Source organism: Cydia strobilella, chromosome Z, assembly GCF_947568885.1.
Source record: "Cydia strobilella chromosome Z, ilCydStro3.1, whole genome shotgun sequence".
NCBI lineage: Eukaryota > Metazoa > Arthropoda > Insecta > Lepidoptera > Tortricidae > Cydia > Cydia strobilella.
Window position 1 is genome coordinate 56499051 of NC_086068.1, and position 22524 is coordinate 56521574.

The 22524-nt window shown below is 38.7% G+C and overlaps 1 protein-coding gene and 1 long non-coding RNA gene across 3 annotated transcripts in view; both read left to right on the forward strand.

The window, feature by feature from the left end:
- The window catches only part of LOC134755241 (uncharacterized), a 153178-nt gene that overhangs the window by 93946 nt on the left and 36708 nt on the right, over positions 1-22524 (forward strand). The window lies entirely within an intron of this gene.
- The window catches only part of LOC134755176 (uncharacterized), a 117619-nt gene that overhangs the window by 63090 nt on the left and 32005 nt on the right, over positions 1-22524 (forward strand). For both annotated transcript variants that reach the window (XM_063691682.1, XM_063691683.1), the window contains exon 3: positions 16476-16649. In XM_063691682.1, coding sequence (XP_063547752.1) covers positions 16476-16649 — 174 coding nt within the window. The remainder of the gene's footprint in view (positions 1-16475; positions 16650-22524) is intronic.

Genomic DNA, 22524 nt, shown 5'->3' on the forward strand with positions numbered 1-22524 from the left:
TGGTGACGCACGCTCGTGACCTCATTATTAAAAGGCAAGATGAGAAGACGTGCTAATAGAAACCAATACTTGTTATTTAGATATTACGTAACAAAACGTGTATAATTTCAACGACTAAAATCTATCAATTTTACATTTTTGCTCCAGAATCGACACCGGCCTCTTAATGCTCGCTTGGCATTCAAAGCTAAGGTCAAAACAAAGACCTAATATCAAATTTCATTCAAATACCAGACCCACGGCTACGTTCGGCAGTGTTTACAATAACCGCCCCGCTTCAAGGAACAACGACGTACTCTGTGACAATCACGCCTAATGCTGTTAATGTAAACATTTGACCAGGAATGCGGGCCACCTTCCCGGGCCCCAGTCATTATAAGCTCACAAGTGCCTTGCGCCGACATATATATATATTTATTTATTAAACTATTCATGTTCCATATTTTTTTTATGAAATCACGTAAAAACTATCAATCGAGTAAGAAAAAAAAAATAAGTTGCCGTTTTTTGCCAAAAGTATTCAGTATATGTTTTTTGAATATTTTTTATTAGTAATGTATATAATGAGCTTTTATTTGAGATATTAAACATTGAAATCGGTCAAACAGTTTAGCTTGTAGAATTTTTTGAAATATATCTTGAAGAAATTTACACACATTCAAACTTTCATATTTCGTGAAGTATGAGAGATATCGGTGTCGGTTTTTTTTTAAATACTTGTTATTTATTCAGTAATATATACGTGCATTAAACTATTCATATTCCATAATTTTTTTTGAGAAATCAAGTAAAAACTATCAATCGAGTAAAAAAAAAAAAACTTAAGATGTCGTTTTTTGTCGAAAGTATTCAGCATATATTTTTTGAGTATTTTTTAAAGTACTGTATACAATGAGCTTTCATTTGAGATATTAAATATTTAAATCGGTTCATTGGTTTAGCTTGTAGAATTTTTTGAAATATTTTTAAAGAAGTGGCGCCTTCTCTGTTCCTAAGGGGTAAAACTGCCGCTGCTGCGGGTCAAATCGCTCAGTTCGGTCCCTACCATCACTGCACAGTGCGGCTTGCTTTTATCATGAAGTGCAGCATTTTGTTCATAACAAGTATGACTAGTAGAAAACACCCAAGACTCAGGAACAAATATCTGTGTTCATCACACAAATAAATGCCCTTACCGGGATTCGAACCCAGGACCATCGGCTTCACAGGCAGGGTCACTACCCCCTAGGCCAGACCGGTCATTAAACTTACATATTATATGAATTAAATAGGAAATTTATCCGACAACAATTGTGCGGCATGGCCTTATAAGTCATCATGATATTTTAGCGAAGGCGCAGGTTAGATGGCGCTGACGTCATCGCAAAGCGCAAAGTGGACGCGTCCTGTGATAGATAAGGCCGTGTTGTACGGTTGCGTTCGTGGCCCACCATAGACATAGTATATACAAGTACCTAGTTATAGACGCGCCACCGCGAGCGTCCGGGGGTAAGAGAAAGAATATTCATATAAAATTTGAGCAGCATAAGATTTTTTCTATTTCACTCTTATAAATTTCGGTGTTTCGCCATCGCCTCCTACCTATGATGCCACCCGGTCGGTGATAAAGACAAAGCATGGCACTATTTTTCTTTCCTCTTATAGGAATTGCAATAAGACTATCTTTCTCTATCAAAGAGTGTCAGGCTCAGGCCCTTGCGGCCCACAAATGGTCTCGCCGGAAGACCAGCGCTGACATTATGCTGACGCGGCGGGACCATTTCGTGGTAAACTATATACATATTATACTTTTTATTTTAACGTACTTTTCATGTAATACGTTTGTATGAAATGTAGTTTGCCATGAATAAATGAATTATTCTATTATTATTCTATGTATAAAGTTGAATTGTCATTTTTACAATGTCCTATCATACCAGCTTAAATGGGCGTTCATATTCTGTCCCGTCAACCAGGAGGTCTAGTCAAGATGTCAATCGTTGATAGAAAACGCCAATTGAAAATTAAATAATGTATGTAAATAGGTGCTTTTCGTAGCATCTGTCATCCCGATATTTCTAAAGTTTGCACCGGGATCGAACATTTTTAGGATTCCGTACCCAAAGGGTAAAAACGGGACCATATTAATAAGACTCCGTTGTCTGTCTGTCTGTCTCTCTGTCTGTCCGTCTGTCACCAGGCTTTATTTCATAAACCATGATAGCTAGACAGCTGAAATTTTCACAGATGATGTATTTCTGTTGCCGCTATAACAACAAATACTAAAAACATAATAAAATAAATATTTAAGTGGGGCTCCCATACAACAAACGTGATTTTTTTACCGTTTTTGAGCGTAATGGTACGGAACCCTTCGTGCGCGAGTCCGACTCGCACTTGGCCGGTTTTTTTCTTTTCGTTTGTCGATGTACATACTATTGTTGCTATTGTCGTCTTGGGTAGGTCCCCTGGAGATAATAATACTTGTAAAGTTTAAAAAAAAATGTATATTATTAGTTATAAATAAGTATAACAACTTTGAATATGTACTATATTCAAAGTTGTTATACTTATTTATCTTGAGAGCTTAAATTTCTTTAATGGGGTCATAAAATGTATACAGTTAGCAAGAGACATCAGGACATCACCATTTCTCATTCATTTAGTTTCATTTCATTCCAACTAAAAATAGTGTTCACAATTTCATTCATTTTTACGTGACAAAAGCACTCACTGAACAAAGGAACGCATATGTTATTAAACAAACATGGCCGACGTTCTTTCACGTATGTAGTATTGTACTTTTTATAGCAAACACAATGTTCCAATATTCGACTGGAATAAGCGGATGCGACTGGAATCGCCCTTATGAATGAACACTCCAAGTACTAGTACATGCTTAATGATTCTTCACACGGCTTATTCAGCTGGAATGACACTGAAATAGACATCTCTTAGAAAACTCAGTCAGGGCTGAGAGAAAGAGCCGGGGAAAAACATTTAATTTTTCACTTGTAGATTCCGAGTAAACGTTCCCTTTATGATTTGACCAATAGTTTTACGTAAACTAAGAGTGAGAGTAAATGGTGCCGAATGAAAATATCCCACAGTGTTGCATCGCTTCACTAATTCCTTCTGCACACTCGGTACTCTTTGTGATCAGACGTGTAACTGAGTTAAAAACCGGCCAATTGCGAGTCGGACACACACGAAGGGTTCCGTACCATTAACTATAAAAACGGTCACCCATCCAAGTACTGACCCCGCTCGACGTTGCTTAACTTCGGTCAAAAATCACGTTTGTTGTATGGGAGCCCCACTTAAATCTCTATTTTATTCTGTTTTTAGTATTTGTTGTTATAGCGGCAACCGAAATACATCATCTGTGAAAATTTCAGCTGTCTAGCTATCACAGATCACGAGATACAGCCTGGTGACAGACAGACAGACGGACGGACAGACAGACAGCGGAGTCTTAGTAATAGGGTCCCGTTTTTACCCTTTGGGTACGGAACACGGAACCCTAAAAATGAAACACTAAAATGAACCCAAAATGATCCGTCTGATATCAGACTTATGTTATTATTTATTAGTTAATTTATATTTAACACTTCATGAGTGAATCATTCCCTTCCAAGACCCGTCCCTACCCCGCATCACACGAGCGAGGTGGGGACGGATAGGAATTAGGATTATATTTTCTTCTATTATTCTCCAGAGAGAAAAGAGATAGGAACAAATTATTTTTTGCAATTCGTAATGGTTAGTCGTCCATAAGAAAAATAGTTTCATTTTTAAAAACAAAAATATCTACTAAACCAGAAACCCTTCATACTTTCGCAACACTTCCGATATTGCAACGCTTACGAATACATCTTGCTATTGTTGTGATAGCAGAAAGTGCTCGTCAATTGTCTTGTTTTCGAAGTTACCCCTACGCACCTTACTTCTTGCAACAGCTGAATTCTTAATTGCGACTATATGGTACAGACCATGAGACGCTTAAGGTGTCATTTATGTAGTTCTTGAAGTCAAAGTTACATTGGTAACGGTTAAAGCGTTCGACTCTTGCGTCTACGTGATCCATGCATCGCTAATGCACACCACCACCACTTCCAGTGATTAATCACTATTGTATAGTAATCGTACCTTATGTTAATAGAACAATCGAGATGGAAAACACTGACTTGTTATTGTTACGTAATATTTACGTATGATTATTTTATAACAAAGAAACATTTTAATATTAACATCTACGGCGAGATTCGAACTTGTAATCCCGGATAACAGCTGGGTGACTCACAAACTGAGCTGTTGAGACTATGCGTAGAATATTTGGTGTATTCCCAATTGTCCTCGGTGGGGGTGCGAATCATTACCATCCGTGCCCGCCCCGTTCACGTGGGCCGAATGGAAATACACCGAACACTTTAGTTTATTCAAATAAAGCGCATTTTACGGACCATAGATCGTTTGTAATTACATACAACCTGGAGACAGGGGGTGCACTATGAATTCAGCAATGTGTGCTGTGTGCAATAGTAAAATTTTTACAATATCCTTTGTATGTGTTTCCTATCACAGAACAATGTTGTTCTGGACATTTGGGAGGCTGCCCTTTTGATACTTTAATGAAATGTAAGGGGTACACAGAGTTGATGCCTGAATCAAAAATTTCACAATATCCTTTACTGTTATAATCCTTGCCTACACTACCTTGACCAGTGGTGGACAAAGTACGGCCCGCGGGCCACCTCCGGCCCGCGCAAGAATTTTATCCAGCCCGCTGCCGGTCCTTAGAAATATTTAGTATACATGGCTCGCGAGTTTCAAATCAAAATACATTTATTCTGCAGTTTCTGCACCCCTCGGAAAAGTTAGTCATTTAACAACCCTTCCATTTATCCTTTATTAAGCCAATCTTCACATTAGATACATAACCTCATTCCGCTCCGGTGTGCATAGCCTGTAAGGATGTAACTATGTGCCCAGCAGTGGGATATGTATACGAGTATCAGAACATACAATATATAACAAAATTGCAAATGTGCGAATTTGGCCGGCATCCGTCACTATTGACGTACGAGCTATTTAAAGAGTTTGGTGTCTTGTAAGAAATATCTTGCGTAATATTTACAAAAGAGTTATTTGTTTAAAGAGGTGTATAGTCTAAGATAAAAACATGCTTTTATTGACTGCCGAACGTCATCAAACATCAGAATATGATAACCAGAGTTACCGCATATTATACGAGGCTCTACAGTCATAGTTTGTCAAAGGACTGTCTCATACTGAATCATACTATCTTTGTCTTACACTAGTACTAGCACCCAAAAGAAAAGGACGAGTATAGTTTTTTTTTGTTCTTATTAGTAAATACTTTGGTTTGACCAACTATATCTACAGCTGTCAAATTACAAGCACGAATCTTTCAGACTTAGGCGCTTAGCACACTGGATACGATTCGCATGTCGCTCCGGTGTTTGAGCGAGACAACGCTATGCATGTATTATAGCGACATTGTGTTAAGAGGGGACGTAAGACAAACAATATCTCGATTTTTATTCAATTCAATTCAGTAAGGCCAGGAAGTTAGAAGGAAACAAAACATAGCGCGACGCGTGAAACTTGCGACGGAAGATGACCGACGCGCGGGTTTTCACCTTATATTTCAAACAGGGCTACCGTTTTTGTGTTCACCAGTTGGCGCCACTGTAGATGTAGGTCCAGATTAGTGTAATATTCTCGGCGTGAAGTAAACCGATCGCATCAAAAACACTATACTATTAAGAGTTTTGAACAACAACTAAACTACGCTCCAAAACTCAAATAGCCGCCAAGCTAACGTGGGACTGGGCGGGACACGTTCGCCGTATGCCGGATGAATTGTGGGTTAAAATAACAACCAATTGGGTCCCACATCTAAACCCGGGGTCGCGACAAACCTCGACAGCGTTGGCGAGATGACGTTGACGCCTTTGACAAGAACTGGTGGGAGACGGGTCAAGACCGGGATATGTGGAAAGGGAGGAGGGAGGCCTTTGCTCAGCAGTGGGACACTCTAGGCTCGTATAAATACATAAGTTGTTTATAGAACCAATTTCATCCAACCATTACAAGCTAATGTTTAAACCACAACAACAATTATTTATAATTCGCACGTTTCGGTATTTTCCGTAAATTGTAGTAGCAATATCAATCCTCCATTATTACGAGGCAAACGTATCAATTCGGAGTTTTTGTTCGGTAATTTGATAATAACTACCTTTATTCGAGAAACTCATGCGCAAACGGTTAACTCCGAGTTAAAAGGCTAACCCTAAATTAAAATAAGTCATTTAGAAAAACAAGTTATTATAAAGGCCTATTCGGAACACATATTAATGTACCTATCTTATAAACAAAGTAGATTCATCTCCTATTCCAAATTGTATGCATAGACATCTTATACTTACTGAATAACGTGCCTCGGAACGGACACATAATTATATGTATACATGATTACAGATAATGTTATTTCAGCTACGGACTCGTCAAAACCAAAGTTGGAAGTCTACTTTACTAAAATTCCCAGAAGGATATAATTAATATCTACAGTCCCCACATGTACCTTAAGTACCTTTACCTACTTAACTGATCGTGTAGTTAGCAGTGATTGTAAAGGCCGTTTGTATAGGTTTTTGCGCGAAAGTACTATTCAGGCGAGGCGTACCGCACATACGAGGTCAAGGGAATATGCGTTTTACGCGGTGAATAAAGTTTTTTGAGGCGATTTTTTGTAGGTAAATATTACTGGTATTGTGTCATTGACGAGATCTGGCAAACTTTACCGTGTTTACATTGATCTGAAGCGAGAAAGAGACCGCTACTTTATTTAGGTACTTAGTGCTAAACATAACCATTGACCGTTTTGTTGTTTACCAACGCATCCATCTGCTGGATGGTAATGAAAATTATTAATTTCAACTCACGATTTTTAGGCATTATAATATTATAAAACTGGACTTAATCGCGTATAATTAAGTTTTAAGATTTACCTCCGACATTTTGAGGGTAGCGTTGTCCCTGTGGTTTCTGAACACGATACCAGACCTGACCATACCAGATAATTTAATAATATTATTATTAGTATTAGTATATGTACAACCAGCCTTAAATTTTATAGTCTATGATTGTTCATTATTTTAGTATGTGGGTATTTTTGCACTTTGTAATTTTTCCTCAGTCACCCGTTGACCACGAACGCTGTAAAGGGTTCGAAACGTCGGGATGTATTATAAATTCAATATACGCGATATAATCCGTTTTCATAGTTTTATTTCATGAATATTATAATTTTTATTTTCGAACTACAAAATAGAAAAAAAAAACATTCAACAAGGGATGTGATTATGTTGTCTTAAAATGTGATATTATAAAAAGAAATAACATTTAATAATCATAATTTTTTTCGGTGAAGAAAAACATTGCATTCATACAGAAAACTCGCATACATTTGCGAAGAAATTAAAAGGTGTGCGTGTATGTGCATTTGTAAATGCGTTCCGGCTGAAGGGCAACTCAGTGATACTTACCAATGAATTATATTGACCAGGTAATAATAAAAAAAACCGGCCAAGTGCGAGTCGGACTCGCGCACTAAGGGTTCCGAATCATTACGCAAAAACCGGCAAAAAAATCCTCTAAATATTTATTTTATTCTGTTTTTAGTAATTGTTGTCATAGCGGCAACAGAAATATGAACATCATATGTGAAAATTTTAACTGTCTAGCTATCACGGTTCATGAGATACAGCCTGGTGACAGACGGACAGATATACAGACAGCGGAGTCTTAGTAATTAAGTCCCGTTTTTACCCTTTAGATACGGAACCCTAATAACGACTGACCTAATAACGATACCAAAAGCAAGTGACTGGATAGCTCTAACCGAAGAAATATTATAAAGAGGACGCGTGGCATGGGCACAGTCATACATCTGCTATGAACAAGATAGTCAAATATAAAAAGTGCGACCAAAATCGGAATGAAGTCAAGTGTCGTAGGAAGCATTGAATTCAGAAATAATACCTATTGACGACCGGTCTGGCCTAGTGAGTAGTGAGCCTGCCTGCGAAGCCGATGGTCCTGGGTTCGAATCGCGGTAAGGGCATTTATTTGTGTGATGAACACAAATATTTGTTTCCGAGTCATGGGTGTTTCCTATGTATATAAATATGTATATCTTCGCTTAGCACCCATAGCTTTGCTTAGTTTGAGGCTAGGTTAGGTCCCCTAATATTTATTAATTATTTGCTTTTGTTTTGTGACGGTATATTACAAGAGATAATCATCCACCGTATACCCTGAATACAGCTTTTCATATTCCCCAGTCCCCTTACGATTGTATATTCAAATGGCCCACTGTGAAGCTCAAAATCAGTCACGTTTTTTCATTGTAGTCTGCCTCTTTCGCACCCATGATATGTTCATATACGTGTCTTCCCTTTTGCACACTTCAGTTATCTTTAAAGGGGCCCACTGACTATCAGTCCGCCGGACAATATCGGCCTGTCAGTTGTTCGGAACTGTCAAATTTTTTAACTAACAGGCCGATATTGTCCGGCGGACTGATAGTCAGTGGGCCCCTTAAGTTTACGCGTCGTTCCAAATTTTTGGTCCCAGTTAATGACTGAAATAGGATGGAATAAAAGCATTTTCAACAGTTTCCAAGCAACCTTGCATAATATATAGGTATGATTGTTACAATGTACGGTCAATTTGTCTCACACTAACCACAATCTAGTTCCGAAGGTTAGAACCTAGATAATTAGCGTCATGTGATGCCCTGACATCAGGAAAGGAAGTGGAACGGATGCAGGAAGGACTTAGGAGCTTGGAATAGTGGGCTGAGGTTAATATGTTATTGAAGTATTGAATGGCGAGATACAAGTCATATAATAAGCGTAATAGAACGGTCAAGTAAGTTTACATTACGTTAAGAGTAGTGCATTTTACACACGATTTAGAGGACAATATGGATATGGAATGGAAAGATTCCCAGCCCTCTCATTTTATGATTAGTTGACAAAAATAAGAGCTTCACTCAGTAATGAGGATATTACCTCGTAAAGCCTACCATACAAATATTTCCTAGGTAGGTATATTTATTAAGAAACTTGTTTCATAGTAAATTGGGATAAATCTCGATTGTTTGAGAAATCAATAAAAGAAATGATACTTTATTGAGTTTGTAAAAGGTTATAATTAAATTGAAACGAAGTGTATAAGTATATGTAATCCTTCTCTGATGGAAATCCACATATAGTTCTTAACTTTATCAAGAAAAAACAAAATGTGTTGCAAAACACGCTGTTGCTTCCTAAGGCGTCCTTCTTTTTAGCAAGAACAGGGTTATGGCTGTGAGCCAGCTATTTATTTTTTCTTCTCTGGAATTTATAACTATTGGAAGGATGAATGATTGCTGTCTAGGTTTTTTCCTATATTCAATTTGTTATATTATTGTTGTGACCATTTCAGCCTGTTTTCATAACCCAATGACGCCAGCAAGATGGCGACTCAATAGCACTCGTAATCAAGTCCATTTTCTCATAATAGCTCAATTACGGCTGCCATTAAAGACAATGCCGACCGTCGATTTAATGCGAAAACGATGGAAATTAACTTACCCAGTCATTTAGCCAATTAAAGAACACTCAACTTTAAAAAAAACCGTATAAGGAAGACCTAGAAGTCCGTAGAAACTATGGGGAATAAGAGATCTTGATAATATTGGTTTGAATGAGGCTTTTGCTTAGTAATCGATGGGAAACTATTAACTGGTTTGGAGGTAATGTGAGGTAGACTCTTCCGAAAACAGATTCTATTATTTTTGTATAACAAAAACAGATGAACACTAAAACAGGTGAGTATTCAGAATACGTAGAAGACACACACATCACAGGGCACATCATTTTTTACTAGTACATGTCTTCTTAAGACATTCCTGTCTCGCAAACCTAAACTATGGAAGGACCTGTCGCCCCCGGTAAAACCGGACCGATAAGACCTTCAAACTTACTTACAAGAGCTTACTTATGAAGTATATGTGACCCTAGGCTATGGTGACCGCTTACCGTAAGGTGGGGCCGTAAATTTGTTATTCACCTCCTTGGCTTAAAAAAAATCCATACGCTAAAAACCGGCGCCCAATGTAATCATGGATTTTGTATTTAATTATTACTGTAAAGTACGATATTACCTACACAGCATTATGGCATTATTCTGCAGTTTCTGCACCATATGTGACCCCGGCCCATTGAAAAACTGGATCAATTTATTATCACCAAAGAACAATGTCTTACGAAATCCCAACAATGATCTAATTAGTGCCATGAAATGCACAATGGTATTGCGAGAATGAATGGAACTTGTATCTCACGTATCCATTCATTCAGTGATATACTGTTCAATACTTGAGTATATTGAGCATGACCCAGCAATAGGTGCCAAGAAAAAGCTAGTAACCCTTACATATAAATATTGTCTGACTTGAAAAAATAGTGGATCAGTCAAATAATGCAGTCTTGGATATCAAAATCTAATTTTATACAGATTCATCATTAGGGACAATTTTTATTTTGTTAGAGTTCCCTATTCTCTACAACATCAGCGCAATTTCACCATATATTACGTCCTGAATAATCTTCAACTGAGTTACGAAAAGTCGAAAACGTATGGTATATTCATGCAGTGGTTTTCAAACGTTAATATTTTTGTGTGGTTATATTCTATTTACTTTAAAAAATATTGAGAAATAGCCAAACTGTCAAGAATGTAGAAATGACAAAATTATTTTAATCTAATCAATTTATATAAAAGATTATAACTAATAATTATAAGTATCCAAATACTGACAAGAAAACTTAAGTATGAATAGACGTTATTTTAAATTAATATTTATAATGCAAGTAACTTTAATGCAATAAATATATAGCTATACCATATAAGAAATAACGAAAGCTGCTTGTCCATACTAACACTAAGTTTTATAATTATAATACCTATTTTGTCTAGTCAGTTATATTATAACATCTATTTTAGCGTGTTCGCGAATGCCATTAAAGGATCACACAAGTGCACCATAAACTGGTATATTCCCGTTTGTCCCCACCGGGCACAGCAGATGGGTATTCCGTACCATTACGCAAAAAACGGCAAAAAAAATCACGTTTGTTGTATGGGAGCCCCACTTAAATATTTATTTTATTCTGTGTTCAGTATTTGTTGTTATAGCCGCGACAGAAATACATCATCCGTGAAAATTTCAACTGTCTAGCTATCACGGTTCATGAGAACAGAAACCAAGTCTGTTGCCGTGTCTGGTGAAGAACAGACGGACAGCGGAGTCTTAGTAATAGGGTTCCGTTTTTACCCTTTGGGTACGGAACCCTAAAAACAGAACCCTAAAATGCAAATCGTACAAGGAAGCAATCAAACGAATTCTCAGAACAATAAGTTTTACTTGTACCTAAATGTCAACTCATTGCTTCCTCGAATGCAGACAGAAGGTTCGAAGATACTTTCTATGTGGTTTGTAAATGGGGATTGGATAATATGCATCTTTTAAATCAATTGTTGACATGTAACAATTATTCGTAATTAGTTTTGACGCTGTACGATAATTCTTCATTTTAAAATGGGTTGTTTTTACAAATTCATTAAAATGATTTAAATTTAAAATAAATCTTACTACCAGGTTTAGGTATTAAAAATACGCTAGATAGGAATTCGTCGGGGTGGTGTTCGCATACTGAAATTGCGTTTATTTCTAATAGTTTTTTAATAGCTATATTGTAATCAAATCTTTCTTGCTCTGATTTTGAATAAACTACGGTAGGATCTTGGCAAACTGGAGGAGATAAAAATGGTATCTTATAACCCTGTGTCCACGATAAAATAACAGGATCTTCAGTGATGTTTGACCAGGATTCAGTGAAGTGCTGCAAGCGGCCGGCGTACTTTACCTCATGGTTTATTGTCTCCGCTGGTATCTCCAAGAAGGCGTGTGCTCGCGCTCGCGCCGGCGCTCCCGGGCCTGGTAGCGGGTGTTGTACCGGCTGGAGGGCGCCGGCCCCGGCGCGGGCCGCGCTGCCGCACGAGGCGACTTGCTGTTGTAATTCGTCATCTTCCGATACGGGGTGTTGTAGTTTAAATTTCCTTTATTTTGTTGATACCTATTTTTCTTTATGAAATTTGCTTTATTAAATGGATTATACGACTTTTGTGTATTTTTTAATGTATCTCCTGATTTTTGTACAGTCTGCGCGGCTTTCAATTTTTCAGACACGTTCTCGCCAAATAAAAAGTTGTCCCTTTCTGTATTCATTAAAGTATCCTTCAAATCAGTGTTTATAGCTGAAATCACAAAGTTTCTTCTCATTTTCGTTTCCGTAAAATGAGAATCGCATAGAATACGACATGCGTCGCTAATAGGCTTTAGTATGAGTATGTCAGGCGATGAAGATTTTTGTTTTATTAGAAAATCCGTAGCCTGCGAGAGTGCCGACAACGCTCTAACGCTATCTGTTTTTGTCTAAGCATTAAAGAGGTGTCTCTTCTTATCAAGCCATCAGGCAACGCTGCTTTTGCTTCAGTGTTTAAAATGGGAGGAACTAACAAAGTGCAATTGTTAGGTATTAGGTATTCTTCAGCTAACTTGTCTAACTTCTTTTTGTAATCCCTTTTTTAGTACCTCCTGCCATCTACAAGCTACGTCCTTGTGAACACCTTTTCCCAAGGGCGTATCCAATTCTCGTCCAATTCTATGTCCTCGAGCGAGAACGGTGTGGGCTCCGCGGGCTGTTCGGGTTCGGCGGGTACATACTGATCTGGTGCAGACGACGGGCCAGGTTGAGGAGATGTTGGACGTACAGGATCTCGGCTGGATTGCGCTGCCGCTATTTCCTCCTGGTGCGATGTCCCCGGTGCTGGTGAAGCAGACCTTGGACCCGACGATGCTCGACGTAAAGCACGTAATTCAATATCCGCCGAAACCGAAACAGACCTGTCTTCGCCTGTTTTGAACAAAAACGTTCTTTTAAACTTGTATATAGCTAAAATCTTAGCTTGTGTTTTGTAACAGAGATAACCCAGGATAGTTTCTCGCATTACATTAAAGCGTTTTTGAATTACGACAAAGACTACCCAGGATAATAGCTCGCATCGTTTTATAGCGTGACCGTAACAGCCCAAATTTAGCAGTACGCATCACTTTTATAATACCATATTTTATAGACTTACCGCTGCTATCATTATCCGACGACTAGTCGGCGATTCTTATGCGGGCGGCGTGACTTTTGCCAAAGTCTGCGCTCTAATTTTCTTATTTTATTCCGAATATATTAGTCGTCGTCGTCGTTGTTTCTGAGTTTCCTCTTCATACTGATGAGTAGGTACCGAGTGTTGCGTGACGTGCGAAGGCTTGAGCACGGAACCGTCGAATGATTGCAAAATGGCGGTTAACGGACCTACCATAACGCCGTAGAGGGGATGACAGTGGAAGCAGGTTTTTAGTGTTGCCAGTATAAGAATTTAAAAATCTTAATAAAAAATCTTTAAAAAATCGTGAAAGGCTGATGCGTGGGGGCGTAACTACAATATGTAAACAATAAATCGCAAAGAATGAAGTTGTGAAATATAATAAAACGTGAGAGCTGAGCTAATTTCGACCATATTGTATGGTTATTGGGTTAAAAATTGCTTGGTGATTTGTTTTGTTTACTTCGCTCATATTGGCATGAACAATTATGATATAGATTTATTATGGCTATGGCTTGCAAAAAGGCCTCACAGGTTTTTATAATCTAGTTGCCATGTTTTTGCCGCATAATAAAATTAGGTAGGTTACATTTCTATCGTATAGTCACAGAAACAGAATATAGCGAAGTCAGAAGAACCGGCACTGCAAAATGAAAGTTGTCTCTTGCAAGTGTTGAAATATTGGAGCCTAGCCTAACCTAAGTCCCAGAGCAATTTCAGCAGTATTGAATTTGGAACCTGCTTTTATTGTGTCATAACTTTCTAGCGGGGACATGGTATCGTCAAAACAATGACACTTTTTATTCCATACTACTTCAAAATTGGATTTGATTATGTTCTTTTAAAAGGACATTGGGACTTAGGACGTTCCTAAAGGTATCGGCCTGGAAAAGGGTTTAGCACATTTTAGTAGATAATAGAGTTCATATGCGTGACCTCGGGTTCTGTAAACGCTTTTTTTATTTAGTTATTTATTACACAAGAAGTAATACCCCGGCGACACACTCGACGAGTGGTATGAGAAGCAGTATCGGATGACGAGTATCGCGCCCACACTACGTCTCTGCCTACTTCCCTTGCTATTCGTTGAGTACATACTCACCGCCACATGGCCGGGGTATTATAACGTTTGTGTTATAGACAAAGCTCCACATACCGTGGTTCTGATATTAAATGAGCCAGGATCGCAGGATGCAGGCTTCATACGTAGATGGTTGTCAGTCAGTTGAATCAACTCCGGCGCATGCTAGTTGAATATTTATACGTATCACGCTCCCTGAATCAACAATCGTCTCAATTAGGTATTCGGATGGTACAAGGCCGTACGGCGTTACGCAGTGCATTCCTGTATATATGCCATTTTCAACCAAAAGGGTACTTGTCGGTTGTCAATAAGGCCCTATTTCCATATAGCTTTAATTTGAAATCATACTTTATCGAGAACCGACAATGTGGTACCTTTTGGTTGCAAACGTCACATATATTACGTCGCTGTATTATCCTATGTACGGGATTATAAGCCCATGATAGCAATTTCTGCTTGACCGTTTTTTACGGGTCATGCATGCTTATGTAACTTATATTATTTACGTTGCATGTACCTATGGAAATTGTGTCCAGCGCCTGGCCACGACATCGCGCGGTGGCGGCAGCGGCGAGAAGCGGCCATAGGTGGGAACGTAAGGTCCGATCGCTGTGTCTCGCTCCAACCTATGGCCGCCGCTCGCCGCTGCCGCCGTCGCGCGATGTCGTGGCCGGGCCGTAAGCGATGCCGATGCGTGATGTCTTTGAGAGGCTAATAAAATGGCGGTTTAATAAATCTGTGCTAAAATGTCTTTATTATCATAATATAGTTATTTGTGCAACAAGAGAGGAAAGTTGGTTTTTCTTGCGAGTGTTTATTTTGAGTCCCGAGAAAGCGAAAGATTCTAAGGTAGAATCTTGAGCGTAGCGAGGGACTCAAAAACACGAGATGTAAAATAACTTTGCTCTCGTGTTGCACACATAATTTTTCACCTCAGTAGTGAGAACAACACAAACAGTTTTTTTTTTTAAATAATATGTACGATACGATAAGATACGATACGATACGATACGAGACCGGACCGGACCGGACCGGACCGGACCGGACCGTACCGTACCGTAGTATGAAGTTCATGGCCTTCACTAAATTAAAAAGCTACATTGTTTCACTCCCTGGAGTGACGAAAGTAGGCTTGTTCGAGCTGCTGAGGTGAAAAAATATTGTCATAATGCTTTCAAATTGCAAGACCAATATTCACATGAAGAACGATTGGAAAAGACATTCCAGTGATATTTTTTTTGCCGTGAGCTTGAGTTTTTATCTTCAGAAACAAGAAACTTGACTTAATTTTATTTAAAATAAGATTTTTGTATTGAACATTATCATATTTTCACGGATCTTTACGAACGAACATGTCATGTCATGTCTATTTTAGTCAGTCTCGGTACACAAAGTACTGAGGTTGACTGAAGTAGCATGACAAATTACTAACGTTCCCGAGAAAATACGATGGAAAATAATTATGCACTACATCTTTATATGGCTGTCCTCACTCCCCTCCCGCTGCCTTAACCTCATTTACTTCTCTAAGAATATCAAGTCCTAATGGATTTCTCGTCGTGTCAACTCTGATTACTCAAGATATTTCGCGCATGAGATAAGACGACGAGACATGCATTGGATTTAATATCCCTCCTCCAATTCAGGGGGGATTTAAATCTTCTCGGGTTAGAGCCGGCGTAGCTTTATTTGACGTTCATAAGCGTATTGTAATATGCTTACTTGAATAATAAACTGTCTTTATCTTGCTTCTTTCTTTGCTATGTGCGAACGAACGAGAAAGGAAAAATATCATTTTTGTACTGAATATGCTTGTGCCGCTCAGTGCCGCACACTGGTGGAATCCTGCCTTAAGGAGAACAAAAGCCTCGGGAAAGAAAGATGCCACAGTGGCGAACGGAGTGAGTCGTTAAACATTGGCACAGAATAAGTAATAGTATTATCATACAGAACGGCCACGCACCTCCCCGCCCCGACTCGAATTACCTCGCTTCCGACAGAAATCGTGCGGACTTCTGGCGTGCTCTCAGTACTACTTTTAAGCAACTTACTCATACTATGACGTATGTATAGCGACGTGTCCGCCCTGTGACATTGGTTTTTTTTGTTACAGGAGAACCTGTCAGAATGGGAGCGCGGCGCTCTAGATGTGTCATCGCCCGCGCTGGTAGCGGGCGTGGCGCAGCAGGTTCGTAAGTGGGGCGCGCGCAGCGCCACCGCGCAGCACACGCGCGACGACCAGGCCCCACCTCGGGCCAACGCTACTCAGGCGTGCAAATTGCTTGTAGTAAGTAATCATTTTCCTTCTCTCTGTGAAGCTTAGTGGAGATGTAGCAGACGCAGTGAAGACGACCAACGCCACGAAGCCTGCAAATTGCTGGTCATTCTTGTAGCCATTTAGAAAGTCTCAGCTCTCGTCTCGACCATTAAACGCCTGATTTGAGTCAGTGCTTGGACAAGAATATGTGGTATGGGTCATTCTTGTAGCCATTTCGAATGTCTCAGCGCTCGTCTCGGCTACAAAACGCGTACAAAATGCTTGTGGTAAAGATCATTCTTGTAGACATTTCGAAAGTTCCAAACGTTGTCGTAATTCAGAGCAAGATTTTTTAGGACATACTGTGAAAATGCGCTTATATTTTTTATCACCAAGCTAGGATAAAATAATACAACGATTAGATACAAAACTATTTATTTATACACGACAAATATCTAACAGGTCGCAGATCTATTAAAATTACCTACGTTGAACAGTCTGTATAATTGAAGCTCAATGACACTTCCCTTAAAATGTAGGTACTCGGCTCGGTAAGAGCTCGGCCTTTGGTGTCACTTTAACGTGGTCATTGTTCCAATCCCAAACATTGATTTTTCCCACCTCGACCTTTGGCTTTGCGCGGAAGAGCGCCACAATTGGACGATCCGGTACTTTAGCACTATGCAGAGCTCGTCTTGGCCGTTAAACGTTATAGTTTATAATACAGGTTGCACTTTCTCTGTGTTTGCTTTAGCTGTTTCATTGCTTTGTGGACCAGAAAGAACTGACACAGCAAATTCATAATCATAAGTCATAAATCATTTATTTCGTTATAAACTTACATACTACCATTACAAGGAAAATTAAAAAAACATATTTGCAGTGTTTACCACGAAATGGGCTCGCCTCAGCATAATGCCGACCCAAATGTCGGCGCTGATCTTCCGGCGAGTCCATTTGTGGGCCACGATCGCAGCTGTACGGCACGGCCTCGTAAAATTGAACGCATCCAGTTGCGACTGACAAATTCTGGTACATCCTTTACACTTTTACTTTTAAACATATTGATATTATTAAATGTTGGTATTTCATATGTTGGTAGTCCATTCTGTTTTGTTGCCGTCGTCTCCGGACGTCCCGTGGCTTCTAAAGTAGCTCATTTCATCCTCATTGGGCAGTTCATGGCAGATAGGCGGAGGCCGTTCCCTGGCTACCACATGTCGGTCTAGGTCCTCAATCCCTGTCCAGCGCCCGTTCACCTCGCCAAGGTCCTTCAGGAGATCTGCCTTTGTCCGTCATTTTCTTTACATTTGGCTTTAGTTTTCGCCATTGTCACTTTTTTATTTGCTGTACTGTCGTATATCACTTATTAGTTAAAATTATCAAAATATGTCACTTAAATATGCACAAAATAATTTAAAATAAACAAAAATATACAGAGCAATTCAAATTTTGCTGCTTGCGGACGCCAGTGGCGCCACCAATTTTAAAGTGACTACATTTGTAAACAAAAAACTTAAATGTCCTCTTCTGGTTCACCGGTAGATGTAGAAACGTGAGGCATTGTTGTAGCGCACAAGTATCACTGGTACTTTAGGTAATGAGGTTTACTAAATTAAATTAATTTGTTGGTTAAATGTCGCGTAAACGTGTACAAATGCAACGGCAAGCAATTTTCAGTGAATGAAATGCGATCACTAATACAGTCGCATTACGTCACAGAATTTAAACGTTATAGTTTATAATACAGGTTGCACTTTCTCTGTGTTTGCTTTAGCTGTTTCATTGCTTTGTGGACCAGAAAGAACTGAAACAGCAAATTCATAATCATAAGTCATAAATCATTTATTTCGTGATAAACTTACATACTAGCATTACAAGGAAAGTTAAAAAAACATATTTGCAGTGTTTACCACGAAATGGGCTCGCCTCAGCATAATGCCGACCCAAGTGTCGGCGCTGATCTTCCGGCGAGTCCATTTGTGGGCCACGATCGCAGCTGTACGGCACGGCCTCGTAAAATTGAACGCATCCAGTTGCGACTGACAAATTCTGGTACATCCTTTACACTTTTACTTTTAAACATATTGATATTATTAAATGTTGGTATTTCATATGTTGGTAGTCCATTCTGTTTTGTTGCCGTCGTCTCCGGACGTCCCGTGGCTTCTAAAGTAGCTCATTTTATCCTCATTGGGCAATTCATGGCAGATAGCGGAGGCCGTTCCCTGGCCACCACATGTCGGTCTAGGTCCTCAATCCCTGTCCAGCGCCCGTTCACCTCGCCAAGGTCCTTCAGGAGATCTGCCTTTGTCCGCCAGCCGCTCATTTTGGCACTTTTTTACAGATGAAATTCACTTAATCACAATCGGTAAGAAATGACTAGAATGTTAACAAGTCAGTTTATAAAATACAATAAAATAATAGATTAAAAGGAAACGAAATAATTTAAACGTTATAGTTTATAATACAGGTTGCACTTTCTCTATGTTTGCTTTAGCTGTTTCATTGCTTTGTGGACCAGAAAGAACTGACACAGCAAATTCATAATCATAAGTCATAAATCATTTATTTCGTGATAAACCACGGAGTAGGATGGAGATGGCAAGTGGGCGTTCCCGTCTATCCGACTGTTAGTAGCGGCCGACTCACTTTATGCACAGACTATGATCAGTTGTTGTGTAAACTTTATGCTCGAATGACATTCACGTCACGCGTACGCTCGTCTAACAAAAATTCATAATTAAATTTAAAATGCCGTATTGTGCAGTATTAAGCTGCAGAAATCACAGCGGCTTAAAAAATCTTTCTCGTGGAGGTATTTCCTATCACCGGTGAGTATTTTTTTTAAATATAATCCGATAAATACGAAAAATCTGTTTGTTTCGCATTATGTACGAATTTCCGTTAAGTAAAACTATATTTTATTTCTTAGAACATAGAGTTGATAATCCTTTGTCACTATTCTTTACGTTTATCTGGAATATTCGCTATCCTAAATGTCAAACAACTTCGCTACTCAAATGCTGCGCAAAGTCGATATTTATATCGATAAAGTTAAAGCTTATTGTTACGATATTTCAAGTTTGATGTTTGTTTATTAGTAGGTAATAAATTATTATTTTAGACAAGTTTTAAATTATGATTTGGGCTAATCAATGTCTATAAGTAAATATAGCAGCTCTGGTCATCAAGCACTAAGTCGGGGTCATTTCATGTATTTATTTACATACGTTTATTTGTTCTTGTTTTTTACACCCATAATATTTTCATCGTTAATATAATTAGACTAGGTACTTTATGTACTTATGCGTACAATGCATGCAATGTGCCATGAATAAACGATTTATATTTTCTATTTCTTTATTATTAATTATTTTAGGTTTCCAAAAGATGCTGATATTAAAAAGAAATGGATTGATGCTACTGGGCAAGAAAATTGGTTTCCACAAAAATATAGCACCGTTTGCTCGGAGCATTTCTTAGAGAAAGATTTCTGGCTTTCCCCGAAAGGAAACCGATACATTTTAGATGACGCAGTTCCTACGCAAAAAATCGTGTGTAGCGTAAGTAATTGATAATTTTAAGGTATAATAAGCGAAGGGCAGAATAATTCTGGTATTTTCTATAAAAAGAGACCTTATTGTCGATGGCGCTTACGCCATTATTAACGATGCTCCGATTTAAATATAATGCCGCGCGACCCCGTGCGACGTAAGCGCCATCGACAATAAGGTCCCTTCTCATAGAAAATGCCCCAATTAAACATAATAGACGTGTAAAAACGAACAGGTATTTTTTGATTAACAATGTCAACCTCACTAGCTGTGCCATTTTCAACCAAAAGGTTATTTATTGTCGCTTGTCAATAAGGCGCTATTTCCTTCTAGCTTCAATTAGAAATCAACCTTATCGACAAGCGACGATGTGGTACCTTTTAGTTGAAAATGGCACAGATGATGATATAACGGCAGAGAGTCGTCGTGATTCGTGAAATCTTTAGTGTCTTGTCCGCGATATCTAATGAGTAATGAAGCTACAATTCTGCTATAATTACGTTCGACTACATACGTCTGCTGTGGTATATATTTATTTTGTTACAGAAAGAGAATACTAAATCTCAAACACCTTCAAGGTTGACCAAACGTCCATCTACACCCACAGACACTACTGAGGGATCAAGTTCGAAACGCGTCCATCTTAGCTGTACAAAAACGTCTGAAACTGTTAATAATACACAGTCGCCATGCAGTTCAACGTTTTCATCCCCACGTAAAAGAAAACTAAAAAATAGTTTGAAAAAAGCCGAACAAAAAATAAAGAGCCATGAAAAGAAAATTAAGCGACTCCAGGCGCAAAATCGCCGTCTTAAAAAAAAGATTAATACCCTAGCAGATGTCTTAACACCCTTAAGAGACAAATATGCATTAAGTAATGAAAGTATAACTAGTCTTGAAAATACTAATATCGAGGTAATTTCCGTCATCCTGCTTTTCATGCCGTTATCAAATAATTATAATTATTATAATTTGATGCAACTAAGCATGTTTTTTGATACTTTACGTGATAATACCACACTACATTATCTTGTACTAGGTAATCTATCGTTGCTATTATAGCTGCCCTCAAATATTAATTCGGGTTTTATTGCAGGTCCAGGAATTAATAATGCGTCAAACGTGTAATGCCGACTCAGGCGGCACATCCACTAAACAATACTCACCAGCACTTCGAAGCTTCGCATTAACGCTTCATTTTTATTCGCCCAGAGCGTATGAGTATGTCAGAAACACGTTCAGTTGCAGCTTGCCTCATCCTCGTACTCTAAAAAAATGGTACTCTAACATAGGTGGAGAGCCAGGCTTTACACAGGAATCTTTCACTGCTCTGAAAATGAAAGCTGATTCCACTAGCGAGCCCATTTTAGCAACCTTAGTAATAGATGAAATGAGTATTCGACGACGAGTAGAATGGGATGGGGAGAAGCTCCATGGCTATGTGGATATGGGCACAGGGCTGGATGGCGATCACTTAAGTGAAGCTAAAGAAGCTCTTGTTTTTTTAATAACTGCTATAAATGCTAACTTTAAGGTTCCTGTAGCTTACTTTCTCGTAGATGGAGTTACAGGACTACAGCGTGCAGAACTAGTCAAACAATGCTTAGAAATGACTCATGAGGCTGGCATTAAAGTTGTCGCCCTAACCTTTGATGGATGTGCAGCAAATGTTTCGATGGCTGCAAATCTTGGATGTTGTTTTCAAAATAACGATATTAAATTTGAACATCCTGTAACTAAAGAAAGCGTGGTTGCTGTTTTAGACCCTTGCCACATGGTTAAACTACTGCGAAATGCCTTTGAGTCATATCAAACATTTATTGACGACGATGGAAAAAAAATAGAGTGGCGGTTTCTTGCGCAACTCAACGACTTGCAATATAAGGAAGGCTTTCACTTGGCTAACAAATTAAAAGACCGGCATATAAATTTTAAAAATGAGAAAATGAAAGTTAAGCTCGCCACGCAATTGTTCAGCCAGAGCGTTTCAGAGGCAATGCAATACTGCAGAAGTGAATTAAAACTAAAATCTTTTGAGAGCAGTGAGGCCACGGAAAAATTTGTTCTGATTATCAACAACCTCTTTGATATTTTTAATTCGAGAAACCTACACTTTTTCGGCTATAAAAAAGCGTTAAATGAAAATAATGCGAGTGAAATATTTCAGTTTTTGCGACAGGCCACATTATATTTGTCTAAATTAAAAATGGAAAACGGAACTTTACTCATCAAGAGCTTAAGAAAAACCGGCTTTCTGGGGTTTTTAGGCTGTATAGAGGCATTAAAATACCTGTATTCGTCCCTGATACAGACAAAAATTTTAATATGTCTGCCATTCTATAAACTAA